Source organism: Pseudophryne corroboree, chromosome 7, assembly GCF_028390025.1.
Source record: "Pseudophryne corroboree isolate aPseCor3 chromosome 7, aPseCor3.hap2, whole genome shotgun sequence".
NCBI classification, from domain to species: domain Eukaryota; kingdom Metazoa; phylum Chordata; class Amphibia; order Anura; family Myobatrachidae; genus Pseudophryne; species Pseudophryne corroboree.
This window is the reverse complement of record NC_086450.1, coordinates 332,959,244-332,979,287: the sequence shown is the minus strand read 5'-3', so window position 1 is coordinate 332,979,287 and position 20,044 is coordinate 332,959,244. Positions and strand designations below refer to the sequence as shown.

Here is a 20,044-nt window from a genome sequence, read left to right as displayed (position 1 = left end):
ATGGAGCTACGAGAGTTTGCAATAGGCGGCTCCACCATCTCAAGGGGTGCACCTGCAGGCAAGCACGGTTGTCATCCACCTCACATGCTGTGGGAAGGGAATCACACACAGGGCTAGGCACAAGGCAATTTTAGTGGAATTCCGAGCATGTAAGACATTTTTCCATTTTGTCTCCAAGGCTGATCTGAATATATGCTTCCTAAACACAAAGTGAGGCAGGAAAAGGAAAGGACAGTTGAACAACCCAGGAGGATATGAAGCCGTAAAAAAGTTCAGAAACAGGGAAAATCCCATAGAAAAGCTAGTAGCCCAATGTACCTCACTACTACTTATCTGCTGATGAAATGGCAAACAGGGATGCAGAGTACCTGCTGATGATCCCAGAAAACTGCTGCTTTGTTCATTTTGGTGGGCTTGCCAAATGAGGAAGCCACATCAGGGAGGTAGTTCCAAAAGGAGGATATCTAACACCAGAGCACAGCACTGAGGAATGGCAGTCATCCAAAAGATAGGTTATTGCAACTCCGTTAGCTAATAGTGAATATAAATAACCAATTCTTTAAAGAGGATTTTAATTACCTACTAGTAAATCCTTTTCTCGTAGTCCATAAGGTATACTGGGAACACTGATTACGATGGAGTATAGATGGGGTCCAAAGGAGCAGGTGCACTTTAAATTTCTTCAACAGGGTGTGCTGGCTCCTCCCTTCTATGCCCTCCATCACAGCTCAGTCTAGGAAAACTGTGCCCGAAGGAGAAGGATATACTTGAGAGGTGGAAACCTGAGAAGACACGAGTGATGAGTGTAACAAACCAGCACACACCATCAACAAAACTAGCAAACGCTAGTGAAACCGGAAAACAGCAACTGAAATTACCAACTTCACACAAGAACAATAACTTGCAGGAAAGGTGAAGCACAGAGGCGGGCACCCAATATCCCATATGGACGACGAGAAAAGGATTTACCGGTAGCTAATTAAAATCCTATTTTCTCTATCATCCATAAGGGATACTGGGAACACTGATTACGATGAGGATGTCCCGAAGCTCCCAAAACGGACGGGAACGTGCTGAGATGCCTGCAACACCGTATGTCCAAACTGGACATCCACCAAGGCCAGGGTATCAAACATGATGCTTCTGAGGAAGGATTGTATAATCCGAAAACGCGTTTAAGCAGGATAAAGGGGACTTTGTAACCACTGGACCTTGCAGCCACAGCGGATCCTGGAGTCTCTCCACTGATTTTCCCAACACTGGGGGATACATCTGATCTTGTGAGGAGCTCCAAGTACATCAGGACTAGCGTGACTGTTGGGGAATCCAATACCAGGGAACTGGTGATACATGCTTTTATGTTATTCTTTTATGTGAGTGCAATGTCATATTAAATACTCATTCTTTAAAACCAACAGAATTGCACTATATTGCTCTTTTTAAGTTTTAGCTGCATAAGGAACATTGTCGTGCTGATCGTATGAGGATGATAAAGACCTTATTGATGTTCGTGATAACCCTATGAGGGTGATATGCATTGATTCGTCTATATCCATGTGAGTGGGACCAATAAAGCAAGTCTTTCTCTCTATGGTGCCATCTTTTATTTGCACTATTGGATTTTTTCTAATTTTAGGACTAATGATCCATATTGTGATGGAATTCTGATCTGATTTAAGAGTGAGATTCACTGCCAGTTACCATTGTGTAAGCCATTTTATGAATTTTTAAACAGGAGCGCCACGTGTGGCCAATTTTATTTAAACCTGTAGAACTTGACAAATGTGTTTGTCTCCAACCAGGTAGCGGCCCGGCATAGTTGCAAAGCCGAGACAAAACGGGCAGCCGCCCAGGAAGAACCCACAGACCTGATAGAGTGGGCATTGACAGACCTAGGAACAAGCAAGGCCGCCGAAGCACAGGCCTGTTGAATAGTAAACGTAATCTAACAGGCGCTGGATTGCTTGGAAGCAGGAAGACTTTTCTTGCGAGCGTCAGAGGACAAACAAGGAATCTGATTTTTAGACAGTCGCAGTCCTCTTGACCTAAAACCTCAGGGCTCTCACCACATCCAAGGACTCCGGCAGGGAGGCAGTGGCACAAAGGGAGGTGGAATATGCAGGACACCCTGCAGGAATGTCTGTACCTCAGTCAGAGCAGCCAATTTCTTCTGGAAGAAGACGGACAAGGCCGAGATCTGAACCTTTATGGAGCCCAACTGTAGGCCCATATCCACGCCAGCTTGTAGGAAGCGCAAAAAGTGCCCCAGATTCAATTCCGCAGCTGGACACCCTCAGCCTTCACTCCAGGAGACACATCGTTTCTAGATATGGTGGTAATGCTTCGACGTGACAGGCTTCCTGGCCTGAACCATGGTGGTAATGACCTTATCCGGAAGACCCTTCTTAGCTAAAATGTTCCGCTCAACCATCATACCGTTAAACGAAGCCGTAAGTCTAGGTAGATGAACGGCCCTTGTTGAAGAATATCCTCCCGTAGTGGGAGGGCCCAGGGTTCTTCTACTGCCATGGCAAGAAGATCCGCATACCAGACTCTTCGAGGTGTCAGGTGAAATGAGAATTGCCTGTACCCCCTCTCGTCGGATTCTTTTTAGGATCCGGGGGAGTAAGGAAATCTGAGGGAACACTAGCTGGTAATCCCATGGTGCCATCAGTGCAACCACAGCCGCCGCTAGAGGGTCCCTCGTCCTGGAAGAATAGCATGGAAGCTTCTTGTTGAGCCGAGAGGCCATCAGATCGATCTGTGAATGTCCCCACAGCTCAGTTATCAACTGGAATACCTGTGGATGCAGACCCCACTCTCCCAGGTGGAGGTCGTGGCGGCTTAGAAAGTCTTAGGAAAGCTTAAGAAGTCCGCCTCCCAGTTGTCCACTCCTGGAATGAAAATGGCTGACACCGCCTTTGCATTCCGTTCGACCCAAAGGAGAATCTTGCATACTTGCCGCATGCAGGCCCTGCTCTTTGTTCCTCCATGTCGACTGACATATGCCACCGCCGTGGCATTGCCCGTCTGAACCTGAATGGTTTGACCTCGGAGCAGATGAGCGCCTTGCAGCAGAGCATCATATATCGCTCTGAATTCCAGTAGGCCTTGAGTTCTGACCACCTGCCGTGAAACTGTGCCCCGAAGGCTGGCGTCCGTGGTCACGAGAATCCAATCCTGGACCCCGAAGCTCCTCCCCGTCAAGAGGTTGGAGTGCTGTAGCCACCACAGAAGAGCTATCCTGGCCTGTGCTGACAGACGAATGACTAAGTGCATCAGCAGATGCGAACCCGACCACTTCTTCAGGAGGTCCAGTTGGAAGGTCCTTGCATGAAATCTGACAAATGGAATGGCCTCGAAAGAGGCCACTATCTTCCCCAACAGACGGGTTCAAAGATGTATCGAGACCTTGCGTGGTTGTAGAACAGCTTGAACCAACTCCTGAAGAGCCTCCGCCTTGTCTGCAGGAAGGAAAACTTTTTGAACCACCGTGTCCAGGATCATTCTGAGGAACTGGAGGAGTTGGGTTGGCTCCAGGTGGGATTTCTGAAAGTTCAGAATCCAACCGTGGCGCGACAACAGGGATGTCGTGCAGCAGACTCTGTCCAGCAGGATTGCTTTTGACCTTGCTTTTATAAGCAGATCATTCAGGTAGGGGACAATGTTCAACCCCTGAATCCTGAGTTGTAACATCATCTCCGCCATTATTTTGGTGAAAACCCTTGGGGCTGTGGATAAGCTGAAGGGTAGCGCCTGGAACAGGTAGTGTTCTTCCATCAGAGCAAACCTGAGGTACACCAGATGAGTTGGTCATGTTGGGACATGGAGGTAGGCGTCCTTTATTCCCCCTCCTTCAGACCTGAGATCACCGATCTCAGAGACTCCATTTTGAACAGGAAAACACTCAGATATGGGTTTAATGATTTGAGGTTCAAAATGGGTCTCACTGAACCATCTGGCTTCGGTACCACAAAAAGGCTGGAATAGTATCCTTTGCACTGTTGCTGAAGTGGTACAGAAAGAATGACTTGGGTCGACTAACTTTTGAATGGCCTCCCGTAGGGTGAGGCACATGGTTTCTGAAGCCGGTAAACCTGATTTGAAAAACCTTTGAGGCGGCGAACTGTTAAACTCCAGTTTATAGCCCTGGGAGATCAGGTCTTTTACCCAGGCATCCCGGGCAGGAGCTGTTCCATATGGGGGCTGAAGAATCTCAGATGAGCTCCCACCCTGAGATCCCCCTGGAGCAGAGGGATAGAGTCATGCTGAGTGTTTTGAGGAGCCAGAGCCGACGCTTTGGTTCTAAGATCCTGTAGTAGCCGGCTTGCGAGACTTTCCTCTGGATCCTCGTGCTGCATTGAGGCACCTCTGGCTTTAACCTTAAAGCGCGCTGTCCAAAAGGACTGCAGAGAAGGTCCAGCGTAAGAGCGCCTAGCTGGCGGAGCAGCAGAGGGGAGGAACGTGGACTTTCCAGCGGTCACCTTTAAAATCCAGGTATCCAATTCACCTCCGAATAGCCAATCCCCTGTGAAGGGTAAGTCTTCCACATTCTTTATAGACTCAGCGTCCGCCACGCACTGGCATAACCACAACGCTCTGCGTGCAGATACCGCCATGGTAGAGATACGTGCATTAATAACACCGATTCCTTTGATGGTATCACAGAGGAAGAGGGCAGACTCCTGAATATGCTGAACCAGTATTACTAAGTCGGCCAGGGACTTAACCCCTGCGAGGCCCTCCTGAATGTTACCAGCCCAAGTGTGTATGGCGTGCGTCACCCAACATTCTGCAATAACAGGCCTTTGGAATGCCCCCGCTGCAACATAAATAGATTTTATAGTTGCTTCTATTTTCCTATCTGCAGGTTCCTTTAAGGCCGTAGCCCCTGGAAACAACAGAACTATCTATTTTGACAGGCGTGATACTGAGGCTTCCACCGCCGGGGGAGTTTCCCATACAGCACACCGTGGTTTATTAATATAAACCCTACATCTATTGTTCTCAGCTGCAATACAATACAGAGAACAATACATCAAGGGATTAAGGCATTACAGCAAGGGATTAAGTCTGACTGTCCTGGCTCAATTAATCCTATTAAAGGCCAAGATAAACGTGGACCCATCTGTACCTTCCTGGACAAATGAAAAGGTGGCTAACCATTTTTTGAACGCATGGAATTTTTTTTTTTTTTTTTATCAGGAGACACCCATGGTTCTCCGAAAAGGTTATCTAGTTCCTTTGAGTCAGGAGATGTGACCTGTACCTTTTTCTTTGCACATCAAATTCATTACTAGGAATGTTTAAAACATCTCTTATTACCATAATAAATGAGTCTACAACCTGTGCAGCGGAGGAATCATCTAACTCAGCATTTGATTCCAGCTCCTCCCCCTCCGGTACCACCACCTCCTCAGATTCCGGGAGGATATTTTTGGGGGTAAAGGATTAGAGAGGAGAAATACGTCTGCTATCTGCCCTGTCCTTTATCAGAGCAGCCAGACTGCTGTAACTGCTGCCTTTCTTGCCTTGCAGTAGTTAACTCATTAGACATGTCAGCCATCATAGATTTAATTGAACTGAGCCAAGTCACCCCCAGAAGCCACATTAGTTTGTGAGGGCTGACTGCATTGTTCACACATGAGGGAATCCGCAGGAGAGGGGGAAAACCTGGTGTGACAAATAGCACACACAACTTTTTCACCATGCTGACAGAGGACATTTACATACACAGTACAAGCAAGCCTGCCCAGCCTAGTATGTGTGGAGAGACACAGATGAGGAACCAGCACACAGCCGGATACTAACAACTGAACTGCTAGGAGAAGGCAATTTAGTGTACAGTGCGTGAGGAGTCTAATACAAGGGTCCCACAGCAGGGTCTCCCCCTTAACTACACCCCTGTACCAGTATCTGGCCGTGGAGTATCACTTGGGAGGAGCTGGCAGTCCTGCAGCAGCGCTGTGAATGCAGGAAATGGCTGCAGGAAGCCGCTGGCACCGCTCTGATGAAGCTCTTCCCCATGTAATGGCGCCAGAGCTACACCGTTATTTACACTGGCAAAGTCCCCAAATAGTGTAAAAAATAAGAATTTACTTACCGATAATTCTATTTCTCGGAGTCCGTAGTGGATGCTGGGGTTCCTGAAAGGACCATGGGGAATAGCGGCTCCGCAGGAGACAGGGCACAAAAAGTAAAGCTTTAGGATCAGGTGGTGTGCACTGGCTCCTCCCCCTATGACCCTCCTCCAAGCCTCAGTTAGGATACTGTGCCCGGACGAGCGTACACAATAAGGAAGGATTTATGAATCCCGGGTAAGACTCATACCAGCCACACCAATCACACTGTACAACCTGTGATCTGAACCCAGTTAACAGTATGATAACAGCGGAGCCTCTGAAAGATGGCTCACAACAATAATAACCCGATTTTTGTAACTATGTACAAGTATTGCAGATAATCCGCACTTGGGATGGGCGCCCAGCATCCACTACGGACTCCGAGAAATAGAATTATCGGTAAGTAAATTCTTATTTTCTCTATCGTCCTAGTGGATGCTGGGGTTCCTGAAAGGACCATGGGGATTATACCAAAGCTCCCAAACGGGCGGGAGAGTGCGGATGACTCTGCAGCACCGAATGAGAGAACTCCAGGTCCTCCTTAGCCAGGTTATCAAATTTGTAGGATTTTACAAACGTGTTTGCCCCTGACTAAATAGCCGCTCGGCAAAGTTGTAAAGCCGAGACCCCTCGGGCAGCCGCCCAAGATGAGCCCACCTTCCTTGTGGAATGGGCATTTACATATTTTGGCTGTGGCAGGCCTGCCACAGAATGTGCAAGCTGAATTGTATTACACATCCAACTAGTAAAAGTCTGCTTAGAAGCAAGAGCACCCAGTTTGTTGGGTGCATACAGGATAACAGCAAGTCAGTTTTCCTGACTCCAGCCGTCCTGGAACCTATATTTTCAGGGCCCTGACCACATCTAGCAACTTGGAGTCCTCCAAGTCCCTAGTAGGCGCAAGACACCACAATAAGCTGGTTCAGGTGAAACACTGACACCACCTTAGGGAGAGAACTGGGGACGAGTCCGCAGCTCTGCCCTGTCCGAATGGACAAACAGATATGGGCTTTTTTGAGAAAAAAACCACCAATTTGACACTCGCCTGGTCCAGGCCAGGTCCAAGAGCATGTTCACTTTTCATGTGAGATGCTTCAAATCCACAGATTTGACTGGTTTTAAACCAATGTGTTTTGAGGAATCCCAGAACTACGTTGAGATCCCACAGTGCCACTGGAGGCACAAAAGGGGGTTGTATATGCAATACTCCCTTGACAAACTTCTGGACTTCAGGAACTGAAGCCAATTCTTTCTGGAAGAAAAATCGACAGGGCCGAAATTTGAACCTTAATGGACCCCAATTTGAGGCCCATAGACACTCCTGTTTGCAGGAAATGCAGGAATCGACCGAGTTGAAATTTCTTCGTGGGGCCTTCCTGGCCTCACACCACGCAACATATTTTCGCCACATGTGGTGATAATGTTGTGCGGTCACCTCCTTTCTGGCTTTGACCAGGGTAGGAATGACCTCTTCCTGAATGCCTTTTCCCTTAGGATCCGGCGTTCCACCGCCATGCCGTCAAACGCAGCTGCGGTAAGTCTTGGAACAGACATGGTACTTGCTGAAACAAGTCCCTTCTTAGCGGCAGAGGCCATAAGTCCTCTGTGAGCATCTCTTGAAGTTCCGGGTACCAAGTCCTTCTTGGCCAATCCGGAGCCATGAGTATAGTTCTTACTCCTCTACGTCTTATAATTCTCAGTACCTTAGGTATGAAAAGCAGAGGATGGAACACATACACCGACTGGTACACCCACGGTGTTACCAGAACGTCCACAGCTATTGCCTGAGGGTCTCTTAACCTGGCGCAATACCTGTCCCGTTTTTTGTTCAGACGGGACGCCATCATGTCCACCTTTGGTAATTCCCAACGGTTTACAATCATGTGGAAAACTTCCCCATGAAGTTCCCACTCTGCCGGGTGGAGGTCGTGCCTACTGAGGAAGTCTGCTTCCCAGTTTCCATTCCCGGAATGAAACACTGCTGACAGTGCTATCACATGATTTTCCGCCCAGCGAAAAGTCCTTGCAGTTTTTGCCACTGCCCTCCTGCTTCTTGTGCCGCCCTGTCTATTTACGTGGGCGACTGCCGTGATGTTTTATCCCACTGGATCAATACCGGCTGACCTTGAAGCAGAGGTCTTGCTAAGCTTAGAGCATTATAAATTTACCCTTAGCTATATTTATGTGGAGAAAAGTCTCCAGACTTGATCACACTCCCTGGAAATTTTTTCCTTGTGTGACTGCTCCCCAGCCTCTCGGGCTGGCCTCCGTGGTCACCAACATCCAAAACTGAATGCCGAATCTGCGGCCCTCTAGAAGATGAGCACTCTGTAACCACCACAGGAGAGACACCCTTGTCCTTGGATATAGGGTTATCCGCTGATGCATCTGAAGATGCGATCCGGACCATTTGTCCAGCAGATCCCACTGAAAAGTTCTTGCATGAAATCTGCCGACTGGAATTGCTTCGAAGGAAGTCACCATTTTTTTACCATGGCCCTTGTGCAATGATGCACTGATTTTAGGAGGTTCCTGACTAGCTCGGATAACTCCCTGGCTTTCTCTTCCGGGAGAAACACCTTTTTCTGGACTGTGTCCAGAATCATCCCTAAGCACAGGAGACTTGTTGTCGGGATCAGCTGCGATTTTGGAATATTTAGAATCCACCCCTGCTGTTGTAACAGTATCCGAGATAGTGCTACTCCGACCTCCAACTGTTCCCTGGACTTTGCCCTTATCAGGAGATCGTCCAAGTAAGGGATAATTAAGACGCCTTTTCTTCGAAGAAGAACCATCATTTCGGCCATTACCTTGGTAAAGACCCGGGGTGCCGTGGACAATCCAAACGGCAGCGTCTGAAACTGATAGTGACAGTTCTGTACCACGAACCTGAGGTACCCTTAGTGATAAGGGCAAATTTGGGACATGGAGGTAAGCATCCCTGATGTCTCGGGACACCATATAGTCCCCTTCTTCCCGGTTCGTTATCACTGCTCTGAGTGACTCCATCTTGATTTGAACCTTTGTAAGTGTTCAAATTTTTTTTTTTTTTTTTTTTTTAGATTTAGAATAGGTCTCACCTAGCCTTCTGGCTTCAGTACCACAATATAGTGTGGAATAATACCCCTTTTCTTGTTGTAGGAGGGGTAATTTAATTATCACCTGCTGGGAATACAGCTCGTGAATTGTTTCCCATACTGCCTCCTTGTCGGAGGGAGACCTTGGTAAAGCAGACTTCAGGAGCCTGCGCAGGGGAAACGTCTCGACATTCCAATCTGTACCCCTGGGATACTACTTGTAGGATCCAGGGGTCCTGTACGGTCTCAGCGTCATGCTGAGAGCTTGTCAGAAGCGGTGGAACGCTTCTGTTCCTGGGAATGGGCTGCCTGCTGCAGTCTTCTTCCCTTTCCTCTATCCCTGGGCAGATATGACTCTTATAGGGACGAAAGGACTGAAGCTGAAAAGACGGTGTCTTTTTCTGCAGAGATGTGACTTAGGGTAAAAACGGTGGATTTTCCAGCAGTTGCCGTGGCCACCAGGTCCGATGGACCGACCCCAAATAACTCCTCTTCCTTTATACGGCAATACACCTTTGTGCCGTTTGGAATCTGCATCACCTGACCACTGTCGTGTCCATAAACATCTTCTGGCAGATATGGACATCGCACTTACTCTTGATGCCAGAGTGCAATTATCCCTTTGTGCATCTCGCATATATAGAAATGCATCCTTAAATGCTCTATAGTCAATAAAATACTGTCCCTGTCAAGGGTATCAATATTTTTAGTCAGGGAATCCGACCAAGCCACCCCAGCTCTGCACATCCAGGCTGAGGCGATCGCTGGTCGCAGTATAACACCAGTATGTGTGTATATACTTTTTATGATATTTTCCAGCCTCCTGTCAGCTGGCTCCTTGAGGACGGCCCTATCTATAGACGGTACCGCCACTTGTTCTGATAAGCGTGTGAGCGCCTTATCCACCCTAAGGGGTGTTTCCCAACGCGCCCTAACTTCTGGCGGGAAAGGGTATACAGCCCATATTTTCTATCGGGGGGAACCCACGCATCATCACACACTTCATTTAATTTATCTGATTCAGGATAAACTACGGTAGTTTTTTCACATCCCACATAATACCCTCTTTTGTGGTACTTGTAGTATCAGAAATATGTAACACCTCCTTCATTGCCCTTAACGTGTGGCCCTAATAAGGAATACGTTTGTTTATTCACCGTCGACACTGGATTCAGTGTCCCTGTCTGTGTCTGTGTCGACCGACTAAAGTAAACGGGCGTTTTAAAACCCCTGACGGTGTTTTTGAGACGTCTGGACCGGTACTAATTGTTTGTCGGCCGTCTCATGTCGTCAACCGACCTTGCCGCGTGTTGACATTATCACGTAATTCCCTAAATAAGCCATCCATTCCGGTGTCGACTCCCTAGAGAGTGACATCACCATTACAGGCAATTGCTCCGCCTCCTCACCAACATCGTCCTCATACATGTCGACACACACGTACCGACACACAGCACACACACAGGGAATGCTCTGATAGAGGACAGGACCTACTAGCCCTTTGGAGAGACAGAGGGAGAGTTTGCCAGCACACACCAAAAACGCTATAATTATATAGGGACAACCTTATATAAGTGTTTTCCCTTATAGCATCTTTTTTATATATTTTTAACGCCAAATTAGTGCCCCCCCTCTCTGTTTTAACCCTGTTTCTGTAGTGCAGTGCAGGGGAGAGCCTGGGAGCCTTCCCTCCAGCCTTTCTGTGAGGGAAAATGGCGCTGTGTGCTGAGGAGATAGGCCCCGCCCCTTTTTCGGCGGCCTCGTCTCCCGCTCTTAACGGATTCTGGCAGGGGTTAAATATCTCCATATAGCCCCCGGAGGCTATATGTGAGGTATTTTTAGCCAAAAATAGGTTTTCATTGCCTCCCAGGGCGCCCCCCTCCCAGCGCCCTGCACCCTCAGTGACTGCCGTGTGAAGTGTGCTGAGAGGAAATGGCGCACAGCTGCAGTGCTGTGCGCTACCTTAAGAAGACTGAGGAGTCTTCATGCCGCCGATTCTGGACCTTCTTCTTGTTTCAGCATCTGCAAGGGGGCCGGCGGCGAGGCTCCGGTGACCATCCAGGCTGTACCTGTGATCGTCCCTCTGGAGCTAATGTCCAGTAGCCAAAGAAGCCAATCCATCCTGCACGCAGGTGAGTTCACTTCTTCTCCCCTAAGTCCCTCGTTGCAGTGATCCTGTTGCCAGCAGGACTCACTGTAAAATAAAAAACCTAAGCTAAACTTTTCTAAGCAGCTCTTTAGGAGAGCCACCTAGATTGCACCCTTCTCGGCCGGGCACAAAAATCTAACTGAGGCTTGGAGGAGGGTCATATGGGGAGGAGCCAGTGCACACCACCTGATCCTAAAGCTTTACTTTTTGTGCCCTGTCTCCTGCGGAGCCGCTATTCCCCATGGTCCTTTCAGGAACCCCAGCATCCACTAGGACGATAGAGAAATTAAAGTACTGGTACCCAATTCCACTATCGCTGGCCAGTCTGCATGGGTGGGGGTGGCTATGGAATCACCCCAAGGGGAGTCCGTATGCCCACCCCGCGGTCACGCCCCACAATGAACCGGGGCGCGACTCACCACTCTGACGACCTTCAGGCTCTGTACTGGGGGTGTGCGCGCGAGAGCACAAAGCCTGCGGTACACGAACCCTCAGGACCGTTGTGCTGTCAGCGGGATCAGACTGAGCACCTCCAGGAGGCCGGTGTCGTCGTCCCCTCCCATGTCCCTCGGTGCAGGTAAGCTGTTGCCTAACAGCTTACTTGAAAAAAACAAACCAAAAATAAACTGAAGAAAAACTCTCTGGCACTCCAAAGTGTGCGTCCTCTCCTGAGGGCACATTTATCCAAACTGAGCTGTGAGGGAGGGCATAGAAGGGAGGAGCCAGCAGACACCGTTGAAGAAATTTAAAGTGCACCAGCTCCTTTGGACCCCATCTATACCCCATTGTAATCAGTGTTTCCAGTGTCCCTTACGGATGATAGAGAAAAATCTGTACTCGTCATTTCCTATTTTAGAGAACCAAAGGACAATCAGATCTACTACATGGTGGTGGCTGCTGCAGAGGTGCAATGCACCATGCAGGTGATTGGGTCTACCATAACTAATTTATTCACAAAAAAAAAAAAAAAGTGTAATGCTTAGAAAAGTAATAGTGTTCCAAAGCATCTTACCAGCACAGCTAAATCAGCCTGCGAGGCTCCCCCAATCATATTGGGAACAAAACTTTTATGGCCAGGGGCATCAAGGATGGTGAAGTGCTTTTTCTCCGTTTCAAAGTACGCACGGCCTACCTCTACAGTCTTTCCCTTATCTCGTTCTTCCTGGTTTGTGTCTAAAGCCCATGACAGATACCTAGAAGTAGAGAATATGTTAGCACCTTAATGTCAGATGTTCAAAACAGAAAAATCATACAAAATTAGTGGCCGTTCAAAAAAAACCAGTAGCCAACTTGGGCCAGTAATAAACTCCTATACTTTCTGCAAAAACAGAAATTCAATTTCGCACTCAAAGCTGAAACAGAGGGCTGTTAACAATTAAGCTATTACAACACAATACACCTCTTACCAGGTTTCTCTGTTTTTCTCTTTTGCTTCCCTTTCATATTTTTCAAGTGTTCTTTTGTCCACCATGCCAGTTAAATACCTGAAATGTGAAAGCAGATGCACATAAAAGCAGGGTCCAGCAGTGTGCATGAACAAACAACTTGAAAAATGCTTAAAAAGTTAAGTTTTCACATCTGTTATCCTGCCCAGTGTGTACACGATCTGAAGGACAGTCTAACAGCCATGCTGAATTATACTGCAAGACTTGGCAACTAAACTGCCACAAAATCCATTAACCACCACTAACCAGCATAACAGTACTGATGTGCAAACCAAGTGGTTTCTTCATGTATTTCACATCTACTGGCTTTATGCAAATATTGATTTTGAACTATGCATTTACTTACATAATCTGTCCACCAATAGTTGATTTTCCTGCATCTAAAAACAACAAAATGATCAGAGATGGATTCAAATAACAACACAATCAGAAAAACACTGACACCTAGTAGTCAGTTAATTATTAATGCTATTTAACTACCCCGCATATAAATTATTGTGGGAATGCGAACATAGCTACTGAATAATCTTAATAAAAACTAATTGTTGTTCTATGAGAATTACACTTATTCTAGACATTTGTATCATGTAGTTATTACATTTAACGCCAGGTCTACTACTGTATCTTCTAGATTTTAACCTCCTACAAAACACGAAGCATACAACAAAATGTGCAATAAAGAAATTACTTTTAGAGGTTTATTATACACAACAGTTCTTTCTTAAAAGGAAAGCAACATTTTTGCAAAAGCGTACAATGAACTCAAGCCAACATACCTACATGCCCGATGAACACTACATTAACATGTTCTTTTTTGGGTGCATCTGGAGGAACAACAATAGTTTTGGGTTTTGGAATCTCCTCCTCTTCCTCCATCATTTCTTGGGCTACTTCATCAGTGGACCTGCCATCTCCCAAAAAGCCACCTCCCGGTTCTGCTTCACTTGGTTCATCTTTGTGGTCCCAGGACTCTTCAGGCGACATCTCAGTCTCTCCATTTTCTACTGTACAAAATAGTTTATGTTAAGAACAGAAAATGTGCAATGCACAACTAAATTCAAAACCACGGAAATGTTTATTACTTTTGAATACAATGCAGGGCTAAATATAATACAGCTCTTGACTGCACTTGAAAAGAAACCAGCTGTTTTAGGCTGTTCAGAGAACATAACAAGGATAATACAGTATAGAGAGAAGATAATCAGCCTGATATTTTAATGACGTGTTTCTACGTGACAGACTAGACCAGAGCTCATGGCCCCTAGATTTTGCTACCTGGCTACCAGATTTTGGAACATAGAATTTGTCGGCAGATAAGAACCACTTGGCCCATCTATTCTGCCCCCTTTTTTTTTTTTTTTTTACATTTTTTTTTTTTTTTTTTATCTCCAACCTTATTTGATCCTTATTTCTTTGTAAGGATATCCTTAGGTCTATCCCATGCATGTTTAAATTGCTCTACTGTCTTAGCCTCTACCACCTCTGATGGGAGGCTATTCCACTTGTCCACTACCCTTTCTGAGAAGTAATTTTTCCGCAAATTTCCCCTGAACCTCCCCCCCCACTCCAGTCTCAGTGCATATCCTCGTGTCCTATTGCTTCTCTTCATTTGGAGAATGTTTCCCTCCTGGACTTTGTTAAAACCCTTGATATATTTGAAAGTTTCTATCATGTCCCCCCTTTCCCTTCTATGCTCCAAACTATACATATTGAGATTTCTTAGTCTTTCTGGGTATGTTTTGTGATGTAGGCCATGCACCATTTTAGTTGCCCTTCTTTGTACAATTACTAATGTATTAATATTCTTTTGAAGATATGGCCTCCAGAATTGAACACAGTATTCTAGATGAGGCCGTACCAATCACCTATACAGTGGCATTATTACTTCTTTCTGCTGCTAATTCCTCTCCCAATGCAGCCAAGCATCTGACTAGCCTTCCTCATTGGCTTGTTACATTGCTTACCTGCCTTTAAGCATACTTGCCTACCTGACCCTCTCCATGAGGGAGAAAATGCTCTGTTCCTGGACTTTCCTGGTAATGTATGATTGCCATCACCTTTGGTGAGCTAGTTAATTGATAAGAAAGGTGTTTCACCACAGGTGATGGCAATCATACATTACCAAGAAAGTCCAGTAAGAGCATTTTCTCCCTCATGGAGAGGGTCAGGTAGGCAAGTATGCCTTTAAGTCATCTGAAATAGTGACTCCTAGACCCCTTTCCTCCTCAGTAGTTTCCAGTATAGTGCCATTAACACTATATTTAGCCTTTGGATTTTTGAGACCCAAGTGCATGATTTTGTATATCTTGGCATTAAACTGTAATTGCCACACTATTGGCCATTCCTCTAGTCTACCTAGATCCTCAATCTTTTGTTTAACCCCACCTGGTGTGTCTACCCTGTTGCATATCTTTGTGTCATCTGCAAAAAGGCATACTTTCCCTTTAATGCCATTTGCAATGTCACCAATAAAGATAATAAAAAGCACTGGTCCAAAGCCCTCATTCCGAGTAGTTCGCTCGTTGCAGAGTTTCGCTATATTGCGATTAGTCGCTTACTGCGCATGCGCAAGGTTCGCAGAGCACATGCGCTTAGTTATTTTACACAAAAGTTAGGTATTTTACTCACGGCATAACGAGGATTTTTCATCGTTCTGGTGATCGGGGTGTGATTGACAGGAAGTGGGTGTTTCTGGGCGGAAACTGGCCGTTTTATGGGTGTGTCCGGGAAAAACGCTGCGGTTTCTGGGAGAAACGGGGGAGTGGCTGGAGAAACGGGGGAGTGGCTGGGTGAACGCTGGGTGTGTTTGTGACGTCAAACCAGGAACGAAACTGACTGAACTGATCGCAGTGGCAGAGTAAGTCCCGAGCTACTCAGAAACTGCAAAGAAATTTCTATTCGCAATTATGCGAATCTTTCGTTCGCAATTCTGCAAAGCTAAGATTCACTCCCAGTAGGCGGCAGCTTAGAGTGTGCAATGCTGCTAAAAGCAGCTAGCGAGCAAACAACTTGGAATGAGGGCCCAAGTACAGATCCCTGGGGTACTCCACTGGTAACATTTCCCTCCTGTGAATGCACTCCATTTACCACAACTCTGTTTTCTATCCTTCAATCAAGATCTTATCCATTAAATAAAACCTAATATCTAATCCCAAACGGTCAAGTTTATTTAGCAGTCTGCGATGTGGAACAGTGTCAAAAGCCTTACTAAAGTCTAGATAAGCTTTATCCATGGCTCCACCTTTATCCATCACTTTAGTCACACAGTCAAAAAAGTCAATAAGAATTGTTTGACATGATCTCCCCCCAGAGAATCCATGCTGTTTGGGATCCTGTAAATTGCTGGATTTTAGATAATCTACAACTCTTTCTTTTAAGAGTGTTTCCATCAATTTCCCTACTACTGATGTAAGACTCACTGGTCTGTAGTTTACCTCTTCCTTGCTTCCAACTTTTGTGCAGTGGGACTACGTTTGCTCTTTTCCAGTTCTCTTGAATTACTCCTGTAGCTAATGACTGGTTGAATAATTCTGTCAATGGTGCTACCAGCACATCTTTAAGTTCTTTTAGTATCCTTGGATGTATCCCATCTGGCCCCATAGATTTGTCCACTTTCAGCTTTGAACGTTCTGTTAGGACCTTCTCCTCTGTATGTGTACTTGCTTCATTTTCCTGAATATCCCTGCAACTTAACTGTGGCCCCTTCCCCTCTCTTTCAGTACTAAATACTGAGCAAAAATAATTAAGATGATCTGATATTAGATTGTCTCCCTCAACAAGACTCCCAGTGTCTGTCTTTAGTTTTATTATTCCGCCTTTTGTTTTTCTCCTTTCGCTTATATACCTAAAGTTTTGCCTCCTTTACCCACTGACTAGGCCATTTTCTCCTCATCCTGTGCCTTTGCACATCTGATTACCTTCTTAGTCTCCTTCTGTCTAACAAGATATATCTCTTTGTCTTAATTATTTTGTGTCTGCTTATATTTCCTAAAAGCCATCTTTTTTTGCTTTCACAATATTTGCTACTTCTTTCGCAAACCACACTGGCTACCTTTTCCTTGTGTTTTTCCTAATACTTTTGATACAGAGGTCGGTTGCCTTTAATATTGCACATTTTAATGTTTCCCACCTCTCCTGCACTGTTTCCAAGTTTGTCCACTCTGCCAAAGAATCGCTTACACATTTCCCATCCCTACAAAATCAGTCTTCCTAAAAACCAACACCTTTGTTTTTGTATGGGATGAGTCAGTCTCTGTCTATGCTGAACCATACTGCTTGATGATCACTGGATCCCAGATTTTCACCCACTTTTAACGTCCGATATTCTGTCTCCATTTGTAAGTAAGTAGTCTAATATTGCGTCTTTCCGGGTGGACTCCCTCACCAATTGGTGGAGGGATGCTCCCTGAAGGGAATTTAAAATGTCCCTACTTCTAGAGGAACTAGCAACAGAAGGAGGAAGCATATCCTCTTCAGCCCCAGCGGAGATTTTTGGAGGGGTGCCTCCATAAGCGCATAAGCACTGGGCATGCCACTGGCATTAATAATTTTGAATAAAATAGGATTTTAATATCTACCGGTAAATCCTTTTCTCGTAGTCCATAAGGGATATTGGGGACACATTAGTACGATGGGTATAGACGGGGTCCAGAAGGAGCAAGTGCACTTTAAATTTCTTCAACTGGGTGTGCTCACTCCTCCCCTCTATGCCCCCTTCCACAGGCAGTTATAAGTAAAATAGCTCTGCACCATCACCATGTTACTCACCAACAGGTTCAGAAATCTCCATGCCAACAACAGCATTGGAACCTGCAAATAATCGAAACAGCTGTGACATCTGGGCAGAATAATATTCAAACATTAAGGGGGAAATTCAAATGTTTTCCCTGATGGCTGTTACTAGTGAGCACCCGACAGAGCAATTCAATTGTCGCTCTGTTCGGCACGCATGCCACGGTAGACCACATTTCTGCTCACAGCCTCCTAAGCCGGCAAGTGGAAATGTATGTAGACTCTGGTTTGGGGGTGGCATAACCAGGCTTTTAAGATGGGTTTAGTCTATTTGGACATGAGAAGCACTATAATTAATGGGTGCATAGAATGAATTGAATTGCTCAGTCAGGTGCACATAAATTATCGCGCCGAATAAAACAATTGAATTTTCCCTCAAGCTAAGCTCATGCAAAATACTGGGCGCGCAGAGTTTGGGAGCTGAAAAACTGGACTGGGTAGATTTCTGCTCATCACCTCAGGAGGGTGCGGCACAAACAACTGGATATCTCCCATCCTGTTGGGGCCAATCCGTTTGTTGCCAGCGCCCACTGCTGGGCGTCTATGCCTATTGGCGTCTATTGGAGCAATTCAGTTGTTTCTCCAATAGACACCTATTAGCTGTGGCAGTCTCATTTTTCTCACAGCCTCCTTAAGGTCAAGAAAAAAAAAAAGTTAAAAAATCTGTAGTTTGCGCACCCAAAGCTGGAATTTGGACGCCCAATTAAGTGCTTTAGATGGGTTTAGCCGCTTTGCATGCTAAACCTGGAGCAGTTAAACACGTTAACTACTAATGAACGTCTACGGAAACAAGTGAATAGCCTCAATGCACTCCCTTTAGGCAACCACTGAATCATCCCTTTTAATCTTGGCGGGCTTGCTGGTGTCCAGCAACAATTGAGAATTCAGTCAGCAAGTATTGTATATAGTGTTTTTATCTGTTGTGACAATTCCTGGTGCTGAACAGAAGCACCCATGGATACCTACTCTGAGTATGACAATATCTTTAACCTGGGATTTATTGGATATCACTGACCACAGACAGCACTGAAGAATACTAGGGGTCGGCAATCTCTGACCTTCTTACAGTCAGACCTTAAGCATAAACATAGAATGACAACATAACTTACCTATATTTATTTATTCTTCATTTGACTCCACTCCCTTTTTTTTCTAATTCTATATCTACAGATGGACTCCATACATCAGGGCATCACATCCTACCAAATCATCAGCAACCAGCAACCCCCTCTTACCACTCTGACATCTTTCTTCCATGTGTCTGGTGAGGAAGTCATAACCGTCGTCCATTCCTTCACCTCCCCACTTGACCCTATCTGCCTCCTCAGATACTTCTCTTTCTGCATGTTCCCATCTTGCCCACTTCCTTAATCTCTCCCTCTCATCAGGCACTGTCCCCTCGTCTCCCCTATTCTTGAATTGCAAGTCACTGTTTTCTTGCTTCGCTTATTTTCTTATGTACTCTGTAATTGAGCACTGCAAATCCCATGTGGCATTATATAAATAAAGAATATTTTCTTTATTTTGGCGACATTAGCACTACCCCACCTTTATATTTATCACGTCTTATTCCATACAGGGGACAATTCCATGGGACAGTATAGATGGTGTAATGGACAGCATTACTGCCTCACAGCACAGAGGTCATGGGCTCAATTCTCACCATGGCCCTAACTGTGGGGAGTTAGCATATTCTCCCTGAGCTTTTGAGGGTTTCCTTCCACAATCCAAAAATATACTGGTAGGTTAATTGGCTCCCGAGAAGAAATTAGCCCTAGTGCGTAAATGTACATGTGTTTAGGGCAGAGAAGATGGGCCAAGCAATTCTTATCTATGTTAACTCAACCTTTGCCCTTGGGCAGACAGTTTACCACAAAATATTTTTTTCTATTCAGTCTCACACTTTGTTATTTTGTATAATTATGCCGTAATCCACATTTAGGAGTCGTCAGCACGACTTGGAGATAATCTTTTGCTAATGATGTGAAATCGTTGGCATCAAAAATGAAAAAGTATAGACAATGAAAACTAAGGACCAAATACCTTCAGATGACTGGGACTTTTCTTCTTGTGCAGAATTATCGGTGGCATCTGGTTGGAAAAAAAAGAAAAAAGAAAAAACCTATTAGGTGGCACAGTAATCTTCAGCAGATGCAATATTTATACAGAATACTGCTGTGTATAAATAAAGCCCTTTCATTATCCATTATAGATCCCAAATAGCTTTTTGGCTGTTTAATGTGTGGGGCTCATTTAAAATCGGCAGCAGGTAAAGTAGATTGGGCATTTGTAGACAGACTATTAATGTTACTGTACCAGCAAATTCTTAAAAATAGTGATATCAAACAAATTCCAGTAGCCCACACAAGAGTGGAAAACACAAAATATGTTCTGTGGAGCAACACATTGGTACCCACAGAAAATATACATGTATTGAGTACATGGCAGTGAGTGCCCCGG

The 20,044-nt window shown here is 45.5% G+C and overlaps 1 protein-coding gene across 4 annotated transcripts in view; it reads right to left on the bottom strand.

The window, feature by feature from the left end:
* GSPT1 (G1 to S phase transition 1) overlaps nucleotides 1-20,044 on the bottom strand; it is a 151,499-nt gene that overhangs the window by 86,460 nt on the left and 44,995 nt on the right. Inside the window, exons 2-7 of one of the 4 annotated variants that reach the window (XM_063934347.1) lie at nucleotides 19,628-19,675; nucleotides 17,561-17,602; nucleotides 13,570-13,794; nucleotides 13,140-13,173; nucleotides 12,755-12,832; nucleotides 12,361-12,541 (exon numbers count right to left, since the gene is read on the bottom strand). In XM_063934347.1, the coding sequence (XP_063790417.1) occupies nucleotides 12,361-12,541; nucleotides 12,755-12,832; nucleotides 13,140-13,173; nucleotides 13,570-13,794; nucleotides 17,561-17,602; nucleotides 19,628-19,675 (608 nt within the window). Of the gene's footprint in view, nucleotides 1-12,360; nucleotides 12,542-12,754; nucleotides 12,833-13,139; nucleotides 13,174-13,569; nucleotides 13,798-17,560; nucleotides 17,603-19,627; nucleotides 19,676-20,044 lie in introns of all 4 variants that reach the window. The other 3 variants (XM_063934346.1, XM_063934348.1, XM_063934349.1) reach the window with 3 other exon arrangements.